Source organism: Halichondria panicea, chromosome 6 (assembly GCF_963675165.1).
Source record: "Halichondria panicea chromosome 6, odHalPani1.1, whole genome shotgun sequence".
Classification (NCBI taxonomy): Eukaryota; Metazoa; Porifera; class Demospongiae; order Suberitida; family Halichondriidae; genus Halichondria; species Halichondria panicea.
This window is the reverse complement of record NC_087382.1, coordinates 5,789,315-5,809,314: the sequence shown is the minus strand read 5'-3', so window position 1 is coordinate 5,809,314 and position 20,000 is coordinate 5,789,315. Positions and strand designations below refer to the sequence as shown.

The 20,000-nt window shown below is 41.1% G+C and overlaps 4 protein-coding genes and 2 long non-coding RNA genes across 6 annotated transcripts in view; 3 read left to right on the top strand and 3 right to left on the bottom strand.

Moving 5' to 3' along the window:
- LOC135337547 (uncharacterized) overlaps positions 1-305 on the bottom strand; it is a 1,161-nt gene extending 856 nt beyond the window's left edge. Inside the window, exons 1-2 of the long non-coding RNA XR_010395167.1 lie at positions 208-305; positions 1-19 (exon numbers count right to left, since the gene is read on the bottom strand). The exon at positions 1-19 is cut by the window's left edge and continues 134 nt beyond it. This is a non-coding gene — a long non-coding RNA (uncharacterized LOC135337547). The remainder of the gene's footprint in view (positions 20-207) is intronic.
- Positions 306-3,177: 2,872 nt separating this feature from the next.
- On the bottom strand, positions 3,178-4,100 carry LOC135337550 (uncharacterized). Its single transcript, XR_010395170.1, has 2 exons — positions 3,441-4,100; positions 3,178-3,351 (listed from the first exon to the last, which is right to left on the bottom strand). It is a non-coding gene; the product is annotated as an uncharacterized LOC135337550 (long non-coding RNA).
- A 2,610-nt stretch (positions 4,101-6,710) lies between these two features.
- Positions 6,711-9,328, top strand: LOC135336894 (probable serine/threonine-protein kinase DDB_G0271682). The gene is made up of 3 exons (XM_064532761.1): positions 6,711-6,893; positions 6,949-8,004; positions 8,309-9,328. The coding sequence occupies exons 1-2, from the start codon at positions 6,717-6,719 to the stop codon at positions 7,852-7,854; spliced, it is 1,083 nt and encodes a 360-aa protein (XP_064388831.1). The 5' UTR covers positions 6,711-6,716; the 3' UTR covers positions 7,855-8,004; positions 8,309-9,328.
- Positions 8,135-9,271, top strand: LOC135337240 (kelch-like protein 2). Its single transcript, XM_064533133.1, has 2 exons — positions 8,135-8,161; positions 8,309-9,271. The coding sequence occupies exons 1-2, from the start codon at positions 8,135-8,137 to the stop codon at positions 9,269-9,271; spliced, it is 990 nt and encodes a 329-aa protein (XP_064389203.1).
- Positions 9,329-12,858: 3,530 nt separating the features above from the next.
- Positions 12,859-15,331, bottom strand: LOC135337925 (gamma-aminobutyric acid type B receptor subunit 1-like). The gene has a single exon (XM_064533946.1). The coding sequence runs from the start codon at positions 15,243-15,245 to the stop codon at positions 12,969-12,971; it is 2,277 nt and encodes a 758-aa protein (XP_064390016.1). The 5' UTR covers positions 15,246-15,331; the 3' UTR covers positions 12,859-12,968.
- Positions 15,332-19,890: 4,559 nt separating this feature from the next.
- LOC135337924 (CUB and sushi domain-containing protein 3-like) overlaps positions 19,891-20,000 on the top strand; it is a 4,129-nt gene continuing 4,019 nt past the window's right edge. The window contains exon 1 of the mRNA XM_064533945.1: positions 19,891-20,000. This exon is cut by the window's right edge and continues 11 nt beyond it. Coding sequence (XP_064390015.1) covers positions 19,924-20,000 — 77 coding nt within the window. The 5' untranslated portion in view covers positions 19,891-19,923.

Sequence of the window (20,000 nt, the reverse complement as noted above, 5' to 3'; positions counted from 1 at the left end):
CAAGCACAATCTTCATTGTCTGCAAAAAAATTAATCACTTTGGCAAATACACATGCATGCATGCATGCATGTTCATTGCACGGTATATAGTGCACATTTATAGCATTGCCATGCATGCATGCAGGTGCATGACATTGTATAATTATATATAGCATTCAGTTACATACAACTATATACATGCATGAACAGTAAGCATTAACTTTTTACCATGTTGGATATTGGTAATGAGCAATTTCTTCTTGAGTTGATGGAAGAGCTGATTTGGTATTGGAGCTTTTATTTACCAGCTTGTGATTTGTCATTTTTATACTCGACTCTCTTTTTGGAACTGAAATGTGGAATTTGACATATAGAATTGGAACTGAAGTGTGGAATTTGACATAGAGTTGGAAACTGCATGCTGAGTGCAGTCCAACTATAATTATTCATGAATAGTTGGTCATCAAAACATGTCAATCGTGGTCACTCATACCCATTATATCATTCATGGGGGAGCTGTATAATTTAATAATAGACATGCAGACAGTGACGTGTCAAATGGCTCAAACCATTGTACGTACGTGTATGTAGTGTATATAGTATGGGCTGTATTTTTTTTATACAGTGTGAGTCATTATAATTAAGTGTTTACTTATATGAACTGATCGATATGCCCACACATGCATGTGTGCATGCATGCGCACTCAATTAGATTATCATTTTACAGTATAGACTCCGGCTCTCTTAAGTACGGCCACCCACCTCGATATACCGGCCATTTAGTTTGGCACAGATTTCTAGCTATGTTTACTGCACACTGCGGCCGGCCACTCCCTGTTCCGTATTTATACTGGTCAGTACTAACAAGGTTTCCAGACAGCATCTAAGAATTCAATTTATTACGTAACGGTTCATGTACCCTTGTCTCACCCCCCACTTCAAATAAAACATTTACCTTATTATTACTATATTAAATGGGTACGAATTTTAGCGAATTTGTAATTAAACGTTAAATTTAAGTACGCGCTAATAATTAAAAACAAAGTTTTTTTCTAATGAAAATGTACTTTTGAGAGTATGCTAAGCAAGCTAGCCCTTTTTTCATCTGTATCTGATTCCAAGCTTTCCATTCAACCTATACTTATACATCTTTTGCAAATACTTTGCTAATGAATTTGCTACAAATCCGCCAAAATTAGTACCCTAAAAACAGAGAAAAATATAAAAACGCTAAAATAACTATACTATACCCGCCTATATAATATAATAGTAGCAGGTAGTAGCCATGGCCTATGATCAAGCATATATACGATAATTACACATCAATGACTTTACTGTTGAATGTTGCACGTGACCAGGCCTAATCAAGCCTATATGTAACCGAGCACTTCTGGGTTGCCTATACTTTAAAATCAGCTCTCTCCGATAGCCTACTTTAAAATCGGCTTTAATATTAGTTTTCTCTTCGATAGCCTACTTTAAAATTGGCTCTCTAACTCTTACTCAGTAACACAATCTTTTTCACTTCCACGAGGTCAGTCCATGACCTCCCACACAAAAATCATACTCCTTAATGACAAAAATGGTAATGCTAATCTAATAATTAGTTCCAGTCTCTCACACTATAATCGAGGTACTCGTGTCATACCTCCTCTGGGTCCTGCCAGAGGAGGTCCGACAGGCGCGGTGCAGCTCAAGTAATTAGCCTTTGATTACTCTCGGCAAAAACATACGACGTGGGCAGATAATTATTGCTCAATCAAAGGCTAATTACCTGAGCTGCACTGCGCCTGTCATACCTCCTCTGGGGTCGTGCTATTTGCGTTGAGTTTGGCCCCGGAAGTTATGTGGTCAATTATGGCTTCATTCATGCTTTATGTGGTTGACTAAAACTAATTTGGGGACCGTATGAAAATTAATAATAATTTTTACGCTACAGTGTGATCATGATCTAACAGATTTGTGACTGCATGCTTAGCCAAAGCCACACTATTCCAGTGAGCACCATTATTGGCATGCACGGCGACGATGGACAGTCATACCAAAATGTTTTTACTTGTATTTTCTAGTCTGTTCACCACGTCTATAGGATCACGCAATCCATGCACAATTTCCATAATAATAGTCTTTAGCCCCGTTTACATGAGGCCGAGTTGGAATCCGGATTAACTTAACCGCGTTTGTGTAAACAGCCTGGATTCAAGGCTAGTAGCTTCCTATCAGCCAATGTTTGCGCAAATGAAATTAGTGGTCATTTTACTATGCCCACTACTCAGAAAAATCTAACCCGGATTCAATCCGGATTAGGTGTCGTCTAAACGGGGCTTTTGCTAGCTTTTATAGTGCTTTGAGTAATTCAGGTATTATGAGACAGGGGGGATATAATTACACCATCAAATGGCCAATCATTAATCGCTTCACGTCATGCAGGTATAATTATTTTAATTCCTTGTACACACGCAAATAATAACAGTGACAGGGCTTAGGACCCTTATATGGAGCAAACTAAATGTTCAGTACGCTACAAAGAATAGTAAGATTTTGATAAGAAGTAACTTCAATCTCCTCTATACCTTTCAAATCCTGTATAGCCATTACAAGGCAGCCATGCATCATGCTGTTCTTGTAACTATATGCGGATAGAACTTACAACATTATAATATTAATAGTTTCTAAACGATATAGATCCCCTTTCACCCGAAAATATTTGGGGGTATAGGAAGGTGCAAGGTGGGTGATATTATAATAAATTTAAAGCTTGGTAATACAAGAGTTTGCTCCATAAACTTTACTGTCTATTATTATGTAAAGCTTTGCCTAATTAAATTATGTACTTGAACAAACTATTGAGGTGTTTCTATCAACACAAGTATGCAGCTCTAGATACTGGAGATTGCAGAATCTTTGCAACACATGAATAGAAGTGTGTAGCACTGTGGTTCCTTATATGGGGAATGCTTATACATTTAAGTAGTAAAACAGACCAGTGTGTACACAAAATTCATATAAGGAATGCGTAACGGTCTACGCTTTTACTGGGGTGTTGCAAAGATTCTGCAAACTCCAGTACTGTTACATACATAGGCCGTGTGATCTCGTGGGGGTAGCCTCGACTCCAGCCCCTTGAATAGTGGGCCTGGTATTTACTGTTGGCGCGTGGGTGGACAATTAATTTATTATTTACCGTATTTTATCTCATTGAACGTTAAAACAGTATTTATCTTATTGTGATAAAGAACAGAAAAAGGAGAGGCTACTGTAGACAGAGACAGCTAAGTAAAACATCAGCTCTGTAGATTTATTCATTAACTTGAGGCTCGGATCGGATACACACTCAGGCGACAAGTCAATCTCATAAGAAATTAGTTAAACCTGTGGGTAAAAAATAAATGTGGATAAGTACAGTGGCTGTGACGTAAAATAATGTGAGGACTACTTATTGATTTACACAATAGATTTACCATTGGAAGCACTATCCATTAATACACACTCAAGCAACAAGTCCCTCGGATCGGATACACACAAGTCCCTCGGATTGTAAACACATTCAGGCCACACAGTTCTCGGATCAGATACCACGTACTTACTCTGTGACCAATTTTCGGAAAATGTCACAACAATACTTCCTTCCAGAGAGAATGGCACTGAACGTCGAACAGACACACCAACACTTTGAAGATGGCTTCACTCAGAGAAACAAGAGGAGAAATCACCATCACAACACTTCTTTCATCACAACACTTCTTTCAGAGAGAGGTGCACTGGTCCTGTCAAGCTTCACATCAATCAAGAAAGGGAGTGTCTGGAAAGCAGATGGACTTGCTCTGGGACTTGCCCACATAAACACCAGCGTACAGACAAATCAACGCCTCCAGCTGCTTGTCTTTCAAGACTAGACCTGGTTTTCCAACACAGAATAACGGATATAACGCGTACGCAAGAGCAGAAGAGAAGGTAGCAGCCATTACACAATTAACTTGGACTAGATTTCTTTTTTCAATGACATCATTATAAATGAAACGGATATCAATGTTTTACAACTAAATGCGGAATAAGAATACTGATAAATATACTACAATTTACGATTACCAAGATTCTTGGTAATTCTGGCGCATGCGTAAACAGTGTATATCCGCCTTTCTCAGCGGCCTGGAATCGAGGCTATCGTGGGGGTTGATCTCATGAAAGTTGATCTCGTGTGCGCACACATGCACCAGTGACCTTAGGTATACATGTACACTTAATTGTAGTGCTTTTTAGTATCATAATTGGTACGGTCTCACTACTCTAAAATTATATTAGAATCGATACACATAATTATATAACACCTTATTAAGTTAACCTTCCCTTTATGATATGCGAAAAAAAACAAAATATAGAGTAATGAAAGCACCGCAGGTTCTGATGCCTCAGTGGAGATACCAAAACTACATAACATATAAAGCTGAATTTTATACACATGATGAACATTTTTTAATGCATGCTGCATGCTAGCCTCGACCCCAGGCCGTGGCTAGCTGCATGCAAACTCAAAGAGTGGGTAATGATCTACCATGATTGTTGTTATAAACGATCGATGCCAAAGTTCAAGTCTAAAATGAAAGCACCGCAGGTGTAGATGGGCGTGGCCCGCTAACCCTAACCCCTTTGGGAGGCGGGCCACGCCCATCTACCGCAGGTGCTGATGCCTCGGTGGAGATGCCAAAGCTACATAACATATAGCCTCGGTCCCAGGCCGATTTTTTTTTAATAGAACGAAGTTTAACAGTTTGTGTCGCCAGATTGCTTGCTTGCTCCTATAACTGACCTGCACGGAGCTCAATTTATTTACTAACTACAGTTTGGCCGAGGAAGCCGGTCCACTGATAGCCCGGTATGCAGCTAGTTCCTTCGCTAATTCCCTTAGCAACTGTAGTAACAATCGCAGTAACCACAGTTATGTTATAAGGGAATTAATTACCCTTTCGCTGGCAAAATCCCCCTGCGCATGGCCCTGCCTATTACCATGCCCTAATTGATGAGATCTTACCGCTTGGGTGAGCATGAAGGGTAATACCCTGACTACCTCCCAGCGAACCAGCCCCATCACAAGGTAGGGGCGCTCCGGATAGAACGCCCCGACCTTGGAGAGATGAGGAAACAAAATAAAATAAAAACTCAGACGAACGAAAGTGAACTGAGAAACAAGGGTGGGATGAGGACTATAGGAGGGAAGAAACAGTTATCGAGCACAGTATGCACAGTATGCACAGATGCACGATGCCGCTACTGACCAATGCGCATGCGTGTTACCTCATGTTCCTAATGCCTGGCTGTGCGCATGCGTGGCCAAACCCCGCCTAACTAACTCCACTTAAAATGGCGGCCAGAGCCAAGGAAAACAGCCTCTTGTGAGCTTTCAGTAGCCTTTTTTCAAAATATCTCTTCGACCCGCCTTGCATATAGTGAAGCTACAGTAGACTGTACCTAAGCTTTATAGTAAAAATGTCTATTCGAGCCATAAAATGACTACTGCGTTTCAGCTGGACTTCCAGCTCATTCTAGCTGGAAAAGATCACTAGATCTAGCTCATGAATAATTAATGAGCAAACGGTTGACAAGTTTGGCTGCGTGCTCTTCCAAAAAGGCTGCAATGGCATTCAAAGTAAGCAAAACTAGGCATAACTCGAGAACGAAGCATTATTTTGCAAATCCACGAATTAAAATCCAAGAAAACATGACTAGAAGCCTATAGAAACTCTTACTTGCACTTCATTGATCCTTGAGCAGCTGTAGCAGTCTACACACACAGACAGACACACACACACAGTGACACACAGTGACACACACACACACACACACACACACACACACACATACACACACACAGACACACAAACACACTACCGTATACCTCGCTTGCGCATGCGCACCGAGGCATAATAATAGTACTTATATACTCAATGCTCTCATGATCTCCACACAAAAAGAACACTTTATATTACGCTTGTTAGATCAAATTTAACATTTTGTTCGCAACTGTGGAGACCACAGACACACAAGGCCATCACAAAAGTGGAACAAATCCAGAGAACTGAGATCTTCAATCTGAACCTTACATGTAGATCTGATAGTCTCGACTACAAAAGTCGCCTCATTAAACTGGACCTTTTGCCACTAATGAACTGGCTAGAGTTGCAAGATGTCATATTCGCCGTCAGGTGTCTCCAAAAACCAGTAGACAACTTCGACATTACTGAGTTCATATCATTCTCTACCATGCAACACAAGACTATCGTCTAATCACAAGCTAGTTTATAAAGGTCATCCATCGCTCAAACACAACAAGACACTTCTACTTCAAAAGATTGGTCAGACTCTGGAACGCCCTCCTTTTTATAGATCTCTCTCACTCAATGTCAACTATCAAGAATCAACTCTACAAACATTTCTGGGACAGTTTTCTAGAACGCTTTGACCAATCAATAATCTGCACTTATCACCTAGTCTGTCCCTGTTGCTCTGTATAACTGTATACATTTTAGGTAGATCTAGTCAGGTGTTCCTTCTAGGAACTTCCTGTCAGTATAATTTTAATTTCTGACCCCATCACAATCTATTCACCTTGTGTGTAAATGTAAAGTCATACTGTAATCGATTATTATTATTGTGTGGGTGGATGTTCAGTCCTTGCGCATGCGTAGTAAATTACAAGACACTCCCAACTGCAACAAGGTATACTCCCCCTCACCTACAAGATGGCTAGAATCACAGTTCCCGAGTTGGAGCAGTTCATAGTCGCTACTGTTGAGTTGACTGGCCGTGTACTAGGCACAGGTGCTTATGGCAGTGTGGAGGAGGTGGAGATACCTGGAGCAACGGTAGCTGCCAAGAAACTGCACGAACAACTTGTCAACCTGGGCTCTCTACAGCAGGTAGATCTATTTCTAGTCAGCATAGATTATATTTACTGGCTGATTTCCCCCACAGGTTGAGAAATGGGTGACTGATTTCGTGGAGGAGTGTAAGCTGATGAGCCAGCTCCGTCATCCTCACATAGTACAGTTCCTGGGGGTGTGCTATCTCCCTGGAGCCCAACTCCCCGTCCTACTGATGGAGAAGCTACAAACCAGTCTCGACAACCTTCTGGTAACCAGCCCCAACATTCCTATTGACCTCAAAGTGCACCTTCTGACGGGGACTGGCCGAGGACTGGTCTATCTGCACAGCCGCACTCCACCCATTGCCCATCGTGATCTGTCTGCCAAGAACATTCTAGTCGATAACGGTCTCAATGCCAAGATAGCAGACTTGGGTGTTTCTAGGATTGTGAACATTCAGCCTGGCCAGCTAGCTGCCTCGATGACTCAAATGCCAGGCACTGGTGTGTACATGCCACCGGAGGCAGCTCAAGAGGAAGGGGTCACACGATACAACACTGCCATAGACATATTCTCCTTTGGTGTGGTATCTCTCTTCACACTGACGCAAACCTTCCCCAAAGATCTTAAACCTGCTGCATATCGAGATTCTGCTACTCGAAGGATTGTTGGCCGATCAGAAATCGAACGCCGTGAAGATTACATTGTTCCAATGAAAGCAGCTCTTGGTGAGACCCACCCCCTAGTCCAGTTGACCCTCACTTGCCTGGAGTTTGACCAAGAAGATCGACCATCTGCTATGGTGGTGTTGAGAGGACTGGAGGAGGTTGGAATAACACTCCCTCAGAACTGCCCCCAGACCAAGCTGGAACTGATTCAACAGAAAGAAGAGATACAGCAAGTTGCTGCTGAGAAGCAAGCTCAAATTAATTGGCTTCAACAGCAAATATTTAAAAAACATGCTCACATCGATCAATTACAAGCATCTAACAATCGTCTTCAAGCTGAGAAATGAAAGCAAGTTCGTGGACTGGAAGAACTGACCACTCTCCAACAAGAGCAGTTGGAAGTTCAACGCAGAGAAATTGCTCATCTCTCTAGTTCAGTGAGGTCTCTACAGATACAGCCTCGGGAGGACACACCTCAGGGCTCAGGACAGAGAGAGGTGACTGTGTGAGGGGGGAATCCCTTATGCATACGTGGAGTTATGCCCTCAATATAATTATAATATTATTGTCTTAAGTGTACTTTTGGTTGCCATTGCCTAGAATAGGAATAATAGTTTTGATGAGCAAATGTATGCCCACAAGAAGGGTGGTGGTGTAAGTGGGTGGGGCAATGGGTCGGGATGGCAACAACTACTAAAACATCCTTATGCGTAAAAATAATACAACCTTAATTGTTTGTGCAATACCACCACTCACATATACATGTAATACATGTAATGTTCAATGATTCTATTTTTGCAGGTAACCACAAACAAAACCTCACAACTAATCAAGATTGTTGATTCGAGCACTGGAAACGCATTGCTACCACACAAGTCAACCACACCACAACCAACTGTTCCTACTGTCTTTACCTTCAACTGGACAAGATGCAAGGACATACCAGAGGAGATGATTGTGTTCGGTCATCCTGTGGCTATCAACAGGAAGCTACACATGAGCGGCAGGAGTAACGTGACTCGGACTGTGCTAGTGTACACACCAAATCAGGATAGCTGGGATGAGCTGCCACCTCCTCCAGTGAGGAACTTCACCATAGCAACACTGAGAGGTCAACTGCTACTGGTCGGAGGTCAGGACAAGTCTATTTATGAGAGGACGAATACCATCCTAACATTCGATGAGAGCTCTCGACAATTAGTCCAGTTATCACTTCCCCGCATGCCAAAAGCAATAACTGAGCCAGCAGTTGTTGAATATCAGAACCATCTGATTGTTATCGGTGGAGATGAATCAAACACCACTAGGATAGCTGACGTGAACATTCTGAACACAAGTAACAAATGGATCACAGCTGAACCACTTCCCCGCACTGATGACTACAGCACTTGCCTAATCGGAGACACACTGTATCTTGTAGGTCAAGTCACTAAAGAAGTGTTTCGAGCTCATGTACCCTCCCTCATATCACGAGCCAGTTCTGGTGTGTGGGAATCTGTCGCAAGGGTGACATTCTCTTGGTCATCTCCCATCGCCATTGGCAACACCCTCCTGACTGTGGGGGGTAGTGATGGAGGCAAAGCTATCTCAAGCATCCATCTGTACGATCCCACTAAAGACCAGTGGACACAATGTGGTAACCTTCCCGAGGAAATGGAATGTTGTCATTGCATTGAGCTATCTGGCAAACTGTGTGTACTTGGTGGTCTTATACGTTTCACCACTACCAGATCTGTGTACACATCAATCCCAATAGTAGTTTAAGTGCTGTATAATTCCTTAATATTTATCATACAAAATGTGTCAGTTACTGAATATTGTTCAACGACTCATTATTGAACAGTGAAGCACACTTGTACAGTTGCTGTGTATGGTGACATACAAACAATCAATCAGTGTAACCACAGAAACAGACAAGATTGAGGGGGTGGGCTCACACCCACGACTCTGCACTAGAATCAGGACTAGCTCCAGTCACCACTAAGCTATCATGAGTTCCACTAGAGGCAGATTCAAAGCAGCTTTCTCCAACGCTTGTCTGTATAGAGCTCTGACAGTTCCACCAGCTCCACCACTTGTGGGATGGCTTGTCGAGACTTGCTGAGTTCGGCAGTCACACTCTGTAGCTCAGCGATAACCTCATCTTCGTTGAAGGACTGACGAGATAGCTCCTGGAGAGAGATACGAATTTCCTTTTGCCTAAGATGAGTATAATTTGAGTAATTGATAATCCAAAGAGCATTTCTAAACACATTTGAGGGTAATTCCAGTAAGTCTATTCCAGCACTGAAAGTATAGTCCAGTCCAGAGAATAGAGATACTAAAATACCCCCTTTTCACTCCATTCTAAGCTGTCCGAATATTTCAATTCAAATGGGTCGTTCGTACACACAACGCCGCTATACAATAATTATAATAATTATGAACATTTCGCACATTAATTTTTTTTCTCGAAGATAAAAAGGTTTCCATACCGGAAGTTAAGCCAATTTTCGAGGCCCTACATTCGAAGTTTCGAGTATGATTCGTTTTACTACAGAAAATCATGCAGCTAAAATGGATTCCTAGCCTAGAGAGAGGGCGGCTAAATCATGAGACTAGGTCTTCACTGGCCTTGAATCCAGGCCGAGTATTTTAATCCGCCTGGTCTCGAGGCTAGGCCTACACATGCGCAGTCTACGTACATGTATAGTTGGGCAGAGCCCGACCGTCCTGACGGGAGGTCGGGTTGCAAGCCTATCTGGGATTTGTTCTAGCGCCACTATAGTGGCGCCCTATCAGATTGCAGCATTTTTCACGTGGCTTGGTTACACTTCCGCTTGCATCTAGTTGCAAAACCGCATGAAGTATTGCTGTGCCATTCTGTGGTTTACACGCCATCAAGTCAGTTAACACCCACTTGAGAATAATAATATTCATAGCAGTACTATTACAAAATGCGCAGAACAAATTCCAGATAGGCTTGCAACCCGACCTCCCGTCCGCCCAACTAGTACATGTATACGTAATTCCAGGAAAGCCCATGAACACTACGACCACGTTGCCCCTCTCTCACCCATGGGAACAGTGAGCTCTATAGATAACACCAAGTTCTGCACTACAGTGTTGTGATTCATTTCCGGTTTCCTTCCTTCTGGCCAGTTTCATTGTGTCTTTGTTCATGTGCGCGCCCCCATTGTTATGTCATGACGTTACTCATAATTATACTGTATAGCGTGTAATTTTTGTGGGGCAGTGGTTTTCGTGGTTGGAGGTCTGACCATGAATATTTTACCCACGAATAAAGCGACCTTGCCTACCTTATCTGCAGTGCAAGCTCCAACCACGAAAATATTACCCACAAAATGTCTCAATATTGCTGAACCACGAATATTTTGTCTGCCGAAAATCACCTGCTATACGGTATATATATTGAATATAATCTACGTGAATAAACTACACTCGTTATATAGCCACGTCACCTTCAGTATACTATAGTTATAGGAGAGAGACCATGGCAGTAAGGAGTGCAGGCAGACTTGTAGGGAAATGGTTCAATGAGCTGGGATCTTGCATGAATATAACTGCAGCTAGAGATGGAATGCTCCACGTCAAGTATGAAACAGCAACTTGCAATTCTCTGTAGATGTGATATGGTCAAATCCACAACTGTGTTTCCCTGCTACACATGTGTACGTGTGGCTGCCTTTACAGGCTAATTATAGTCAGACTATGAATATGCCTTCACATGCACTGATTTAGAGCAAGGGGGTATTATGAGACCTCTAAATGTGTCTGACCCCAATTTTATGGTCAATATAGGCTTTGCATGTAAGCAACAAAAAATTAGTGACAGTGCTTTGTTCGCAGCTAATGCTAGCATTTAGTGTTAGGGTATTATGAGACAGGGGGGGCTATTACGTGACACCAATGCATTTAATTAATTTTAACGCTAATTGGCTGTTATAACATAATGTGAAACTTTCTGACATTAAAATATAGTGATTATTCTGCCTATAAAAACAGTTACTCCTGATATATACCTAGTGAATTTTACTACAAAACATTTGGCACCCACTTAAATTTGGTCATTTAAAATGTTTTTTCCAATTAAATTCTGTACTTAAACAAACTATTGTAATCTCTGTCAACACCGCCAGCATACAACTCCAAATTTTTGTTGGAAAAAATACTAGAGTGGTAGTGCTATTCTTACTATAATTAAATGCAGACAGAATATAGCTGAAGCACTCCTGTTTTAAACAGCTGTCTCATAATTGATTCCGTCTCATAATATACCTTCTTCTACTCTATAGGTGGTCAGTTGTTAATTAATCTTCTAATTTTCTTAATCTCCAATTCCATGGAAACTTGCAGAGAACTGAAGACATCCTAGCTATCCTAGCTATTTAAAGCCAAAAGGCTGCAAACAATCATAGCCTTTCATACTAGTAGGAAATGATGCTAACAATACTTACTAGTAGGAAATGATGCTAACAATTAATACTCAGTGACCCTAGAAAGTGAGTAGCATAGTCATACTCGAAGTAATATTAAAGCCAGAAACTAAGATTAGTCACAAAATTCTACTATAGTTACTGCTACACTTTCCTTGTTTCTTTGACTCCCGTCTTAATATAGCAGGTGTAGCAACGATAGTTTTAAACTACTACGACTCATAGACTAACAGGAGAGGTAATACAAGACAGATAAACGCAGTATTGTGAGACGGTATACTAAGTATGAGACAGTTTTTTTTGGAGTCCTTCAGCTGTTCACTTTCTACAATTAATTATTAATAGCACTGACCTCTCTAATATTTTTTCCAAAAGAAATTTGTATGCTTGTGTTGACAGAGATACCCCAATAGGTACAGAATTTAATTGGAGAAAACATTTTAATTGACCGCATACCTTAAGTCCATGGAAATAATTTATAGTAAAATTCACTGGTATATCTGTTACCACAAGAGTAACTGGAGAAGGACTGTATTTCAATACAAGATATACCAGACGTAGCCAATTAGTGTTTGCAATGGTGTCTCGATCTCGTAATACCTCCCCTCTTGTACTCTACTGTAGGAATTGGAGGTTATAAAGAAAATTAGAAAATTAATTAACAATCGTGACCAACATCCTCTGATGGTAGATCTACTGCATGTGGACACACTAGTGTATCAGTCTCATATTATAAGTGTACCATAACTTTGGGATAATGCAGCAGCACGTTCTCTTGGAAGAAAGTGACCACGAAGCTATAAGTAACACAGAGCCGCATGCACTGAAGAGCAAACACAGCTCAAGCAGCTGCATTACTTTTGTCTTCACCCGTCGAGTGAAACGCATGTGCAAAAGTGTCACAGTATAGCAGCAATGAAAATTTAAATACCCCCAAAAATGTACAGCAAATGAACAAGTAATTAGCGTGCATACACAAAAAATATACCACAAGAAATCATATAAAAATCGACTAGAACCCTCCATCAGAACGCTTTCACTTTCGATTTCAAAATAAACTTCTTGGGCTTGATCAAGTGTGAATTTTTATAGAACTCTTCACGCAGCTTTGGTATGAGGGGAGGCAGGCAAATCAGCATTATGAACAGGAGCAGGGCACCATGGAAAGTGAGATTTAAAATTGCAAACGATGTATAGGGTATCGGAGAAGTAATATAGAATAGGAACAGATAGTAGAGCACAAATCCAACCACCATAGTCAAACTGGAGAGATAAACCATGACACGCAGCGTTTTAGTTTTGAATGACTGGTTCTGAATGTTTCTAGTCAGAAATGCCAGCACCAGAACGATGACAATCAATACTCCCTTGTATCCAAACACCAACCCATATGACCAATATGGATTATTACTGAAGCATGACTGAACGGAAACTTCAAAGTTTGCAACACCTCGATAAACGGTAACATTCTTCACGATCAATTGCAGTGGGTCAATGGCCACCCACAAAGTACCAATTAAAACATCAACACCAAGCAAGATGAATACAAAGGCCATGAGGTAGTGGTCAGAAATGAAGCGTCCTGGATTGAGATAGTGTGTGAAGATTCGATGCAGTCTCCATGTTCTAACAGCCACTGTTCCGTATCCCAGTGTAAAGGAGATGGGAAGCAACCATGCCCAGGTTAAGTTGCAGAGAAAAACTGAGGTATAATCATCTAACAAGAGATACCTCCTGAAAATGTAGAGGAGTAGTGTGAATATAACGAGATAGCACCCAATAAAGGTTATCTGACTGAGCTTGGGACTCGAAGCTTTTACAGATTCAGAAAATCGATATTTTATCGTGAGCACATGGAGTGTTGTTACTACCACCAGCTCTAGAACAATCACAATGAAAAGAGCCGCAAACACACCGGGGCCAATATTGAAGTATTCATCTGGAAACTCTCCGTCTATAGATTCTAGGCCTTTAACTGTGAAGTTCACACCATCAAAGTAACCAACTTTTGTCGCATTCTCATATTTTGCTTGAAACACAGATATAACTCGGTTTAGAAATCCTGAGTCATTGTTGAAATGTATCCTTCCTGACACCCCCTCAAAGTCTAGACGGTAGAATTCCTCGAGCACCATGTTTGATAATGAAGCGTTCCCATACCGAAACTGGGTGAGGTCAATATTAGGCTCTCTAATGGCGAGTCTGTCCAAAACTACCGCCCATGCCCAGAAGGTGTCGTAGAAATAAGTGGTCCAAATAGAATACGTTATGTTGGCATTGTTCTGTAAATTATGCTCTTGAAGTTTTTTCCGAAATAATGCATCATATTCTTTGAAGGAGTGCTTGGAATATGTTGAAAGAGCTGATTCGTTAAGATGGGAGAGACGGTAATTTATGAACAAGACTCTATTGAGAGCAGTTTGTCGCATTTCTGCCTCGGAACAATGATAGACTTGATTGTTGAGCTCGAAGCTCACGTTTTGAGCAATATCCTCGAATGAATTGCTGGTCACGATCCACTGGTAGGCTGGATACACAATCCCACGATGCAAAGCTAGACAGAGCACTTGCCGTGTGGTCCTCACTGGTGTTAAGAGTATATTTATTCGAATGCCTTGTTGCAAAATCTCTGACAATGGAATGTAAGAGTTATCGTAAACTGGCGACAAATAACTACTCAACATGGAGTTAGAAGATATGACGTCATGGAGACTTTGCGCTGTACTGGAGTAGAATTGTCGGAATTCGTTGAACAGTATTCCTATTCTATGCCAATTGTTCATGTCCATTAGTTTAATGGTTAAAGTCACAAATGCTTCTGCAGATCCAAGTGTGCCAAGTGAGTTGGGAAAGTTGATTCTGTTGGACAATGATAGACTGCCACCGCCATGAACAGTTACAAGAGATAAAGCCTCTCGATTGGTCAATGAAGAGACTGAAATAGATGAGCTCGAGCAGCCTGGACCAATTATACCGATTGGCATCTTGGATACACCAGGATAGTATGTAGTGCTTCCTATTGCTTCGTAAGCCCTGTCCACATACTCACATCCACAGTCACCACGAATCAGTTCAATTTGATAACCTGGTAGAACTGCAAGTTGATTATTGATCTCTTCTTTAGCAATTTCCAGAGCCAGGGAAACTTGAGGTCCTTCAACCCAAGAGGGATCAAACAGTGGGTTGATATAAGGATAGGGCAGTAGTGTTAGGATGTACAGAGTTTGGTTCTTGCTTCCAACTGCAGCCAGAGCGTCGCTAGCAAGCAAAATGCTAGCAACAAGTACTTGTACAATAGCCATCAATTATGATCATGAGCTTGTAACTAATATACAGTAGATAGATATACTTTATAGACTGATCTATATATTCATCACATGCATGGTCAGACAATGAATATATGCATTTACATACATGCATGCACTGATTAGTGTTCGGTTGTGTGAAATGAATGACAGCAACAGTTTGTGAAACAGTTGACATAGTTGGGCGTAGTAGATGCATTAATTGGTGTAGTGTATATACCAGTCCAATGTTGAAAGTGAGTTTGGCAGCATGCAGTAAATGAAGCGTGCATATAAAAACACACCATAAAAAAATCGTATATATGTAAAATCGACTAGAACCCTACATCACAAAGCTCTCAGTTTCAGTTTCGATTTCAAAATCAACTTCATGGATCTTGCTTGATCAAGTGTGGAAACTTTTTATAGAATTCTTCACGCATGCAGCTTTCGTATGAGGGGAGGCAGGCAAATCAGTGTTATGAACAGGAGCAGGATGCCATGGAAAGTGAGATTTATAAATGCAAATGATGTATAGGGTATCGGAGAACCATAGAACATGAACAGATAGTAGAGCACAAACCCGACCACCAAGATAAAACTGGAGAGGACATGCAGCGTTCAGTTTAGTTCTGAAGGACTGGTTCTGAATGTTTCGAGTCAGAAATGCCAGTACCAGAACAACAACCAGAGCGTTTCCAGCAAGCAGAATGCTAGCAACAAGCACTTGTACAATAGCCCATCAATCAATAACTAATGTAACTAGTTGTTAACAGGCGAAATACACTATATATGTAGCTGTTGACTCTGCTAGGTGTGGCTGCTTTATAATACGTCTATACCAGTCCACTAGCCAAACTTTCTTGGGATTCTGAATCATCACATGGCCAGACAAGCTAGACTGGCACTTGTATAGTAATTAATGACAGCAGTTTGTGTGAAACAGTGGACATTGGTGGATATAGGGTATAGAAGAGGAAACCAATTATGAGAAAACATGAGTGTTTCACCTATTATGTTTTTGAATTGTGGGTGTGAAGAGCAAATACAAGGCATCCCAGCTCAAAAATAAGCAGACGCATTACTTTTGCTGTATATATATTCTAGCCTCGTTGTCACAACTCGGCCTGAGGACGAGGCTATATAGCTGTATCTGTGTACCAGGTCTCCCCAAGTGCAACCTATATGCATGCGCAAAGAGTTTTCACCATCCCATTTAATAAGTAAGGTGTTTTCGGCCGCCTCTAAGTATAGATTTCTATTATTTCTACTACGCATGCGCAGAATGGTCACAAAATAGTGTGATAATGATATTCATTTGAAAAATAATGAGATTCATTAGGTAAAATTGATAGTGAGAAAAGCCTCCCGCCCGCATGCAATTAGAAATACTTCAGGACCAGAAACCAGAGTGTCACTTGGAGTGGCCTTAATACTGTACTCTTAGTAGCTAGACCTGGCTATTGTCTAGCATCTCTTAAGTCAGTGAGTCTACATGCAGATGCATAAGTGACAAGGTTGGTGGCAAATTGTTGTAACCTCAGACTAGGCAATACATAGGTAGTTTTTTCAAAAGGTGGGCTTCAGCCCCTCAAAACCACCCCCTGGATCTGCCCCTGTATTAGTCTAGTCTCCAAGTCTCATGCATCATGCATTGTACCAATTAGTCTTTAATTCTTACCCATTAGTCTCACTACCGTCGCACTACCGTTGAACTACCGTCGAATCTCTCGAATATCAACTTTGATGGTACCATTTGAAAGATCTGTTTCTAAGCTGCTTTGAGACAAACCATAAAAAATTTTAACTTTTGATCCACAGAATTCAACTTATGGCAGCTGAAACATTCCCAAAATCATTAAACGGAGGGGGGGGGGGGGGGTGTCTTTCAACAGCCATAAATTGAGTACAGTTGATCCAATGTCAAAAATTTTAGGATTTTCTGAAAGCTTAGAAAATTCCTTTCAAATAATGTGTTTTAATTTCAATCCAAAATTTCATCGCGGCCCTAATTTGTCATTTTTCGGCCTCAGACCATGGGCTATTATAATCCATGGTATGGCTACATACTTTTATCTCTCGAATATCAACTTTGATGGTACCATTTGAAAGGTCTCTTTCTAAGCTTTCAGAAAAACCATTTTGACTTTTGATCCACAGAATTCAAGTTATGGCAGCTGAAAGATTCCCAAAATCATTGATTAAGACTTTCGCTGGTGCATTCAGCCCACTCGCGCGATCCTAAGAGTGTCGCTAGCGCATTCAGCCCACTCAATATTTCTGGCGCATTCAGCCCACTCGCGAGAGCCTAAAATTTTCACTGGCGAATTCAGCCCACTCGCGGGAGCCTAAAGAGTTTCGCTGGCGCATTCAGCCCACTCGCGGAAGCTTAAACGGAGGGAGGGGGGGGTGGTGTCTTTCAACAGCCATAACTTGAGTACAGTTGATCCAATGTCAAACATTTTTGAAAGATTAGAAAAATTCCTTTCAAATGATGTGTTTCAATCCAAAATTTCGTCGCAGCCCTAATTTGTTATTTTTCGGCCTCGGACCATGGACTATAATAATCCATGGTACGGCTAAATTAGAAAAAAAACTTTTATCTCTCGAATATCAACTTTGATGGTACCATTTGAAAGGTCTCTTTCTAAAGCTTTCAGAAAAACCATTTTGACTTTAGATCAAGTTATGGCTGCTGAAAGATTCCCAAAATCATTGATTAAGACTTTTTCTGGCGCATTCAGCCTACTAAGAGTATCGCTGGCACATTCAGCCCACTCATGCGTTCGACGGTAGTGTGACAGTTCAACGGTAGTTCGACGATGCGACGGTAGTGCGACGGTATATCTGGGCATGGGCAGTAGTTTTGGACAGAGTCACCATTAGTGAGCCTAATATGGACCTCACCCAGTTTCGGTATGGGAACACTTTGTTATCAAAAGTGGTGCTCGAGGAATTCTACCATCTAGACTTTGAGGGAAGGTTAATAATGACTCGGGATTTCTGAATCGAGTAATATCTGTGTTTCAAGCAAAAGCTGATAATGTGACGAAAATTGATGGGTGTGCACTTCATAGTTAAAGAAGACCTAGATGCTATAGAGGGTGAGTTTACTGATGACGACTTCAGTATTGGCCCCGGTGTGTTTGCGGCTCTTTCCATTGCGACTATTTCAGCGCTGGTGATAATAACACTCCATGTACTTACGATAAAATATCGATTCTCTCAATCTGTAAAAGCCTCGAGCCCCAAGCTAACTTTTCTTTGGTGCTACTCCCTATATTCACACTATTCCTGTACATTTTTAGGAGTTATCTCTTGTTAGATGATTATACCACAGTTTTTCTCTGCAACTTAACCTGGGCATGGACATTGGTTGCTTCCCATCTCCTTCACGCTGGCTTGCGGAACAGTGGCTGTTAGAACATGGAGACTGTATCGAATCTTCACACACTATCTCAATCCAGGATGCTTCATTGCTGACTACTACCTCATGACCTTTGTTGCTGGGTGTTGATGCTCTATTTGGTACTTTGTTGGTGGCTACAGCAGCTGGTCGTAAAGAATGTTCCCATTTATCGAGGTGTTGCAAACTTTGAAGTTTTCGTTCAAACATGCATGCAGTAACAATAATTCGTATTGGTCCTTTGCGTTGGTATTTGGATACAGGGGAGTGTTGATTGTTGTTGTTCTGGTACTAGCATTTCTGACTCGAAACATTTAGAACCCAGTCCTTGAACTAAAACGCTGCGTGCTCTGGTTTATCTCTCCAGTCTTATCTTAGTGGTTGGGTTTGTGCTCTACTATCTGTTCATGTTCTATGGTTCTCCGATACCCTATACCAAATGCATTTTTACTGCTCACTTTCCATGGTATCCTGCTCCTGTTGATAACACTGATTTTCCTGCCTCCCCTCATACCAAGATCCATGAAGTTGATTTCGAAATCGAAAATAAAAACGTTCTGATAGAGGGATCTAGTCGATTTTACATATAATTTGTGTATAGTGTATTTTTTGTATAATGCACACTTATTCATTTACTGTACACATAATTTTTGGTAATTAATTATCATTGTTGCTTATACTTCCCTGCACATTACAGCCATTATTAGAAAAAGGGGGAGGGGTTTAATTAAGGTAGTGGGTGTGGCTGGATTGAATGGGGAAAAGGGGTCAAAATGGAGTCAGCTATAGTGGGTGAGAGGTTCTGCACGTGAATCGGGTAAGGTAGCAGATATTGAAATTTTAGCGAGAAACATTCGCCATGCAAGTAAAATGGTTCATATCTTCCACATTATGTCATATGGGAACTAATTACGTCACGCATGCAATATTCAATCATGCATGTTGTTTGTACCTAATGCTATTATATTAGCTTAACATCCTTATTAGTAATTGATTCACTCTTAGGAATCAGACATGTATGGGTTCTATAACTGTAAACACTGCTTTAATAGCTTTTATTAGAAGCTTGTGTACAGATAATTCTTGGTAATTGCTGGTTAGGGGGAACCTTATACCAGTGATATCACTCCTACCTTCATCATCAACACCATGCCACACATACCTTGCACAGGTACCAGGAATATGGATCAGTATCATAGATGCACTATAGCTATAAACCTATAGGGAGCATGGATTTTGTGTCACTGAATAGATCTAGTCTATTTCATATCAGTATACCCAGTTGCTATAATGAGCTACATAAATATTGCCTTGATCCTGTCAATAATCATAATCACATTTGCTCACAAGAAAGCATCTTGTGATGC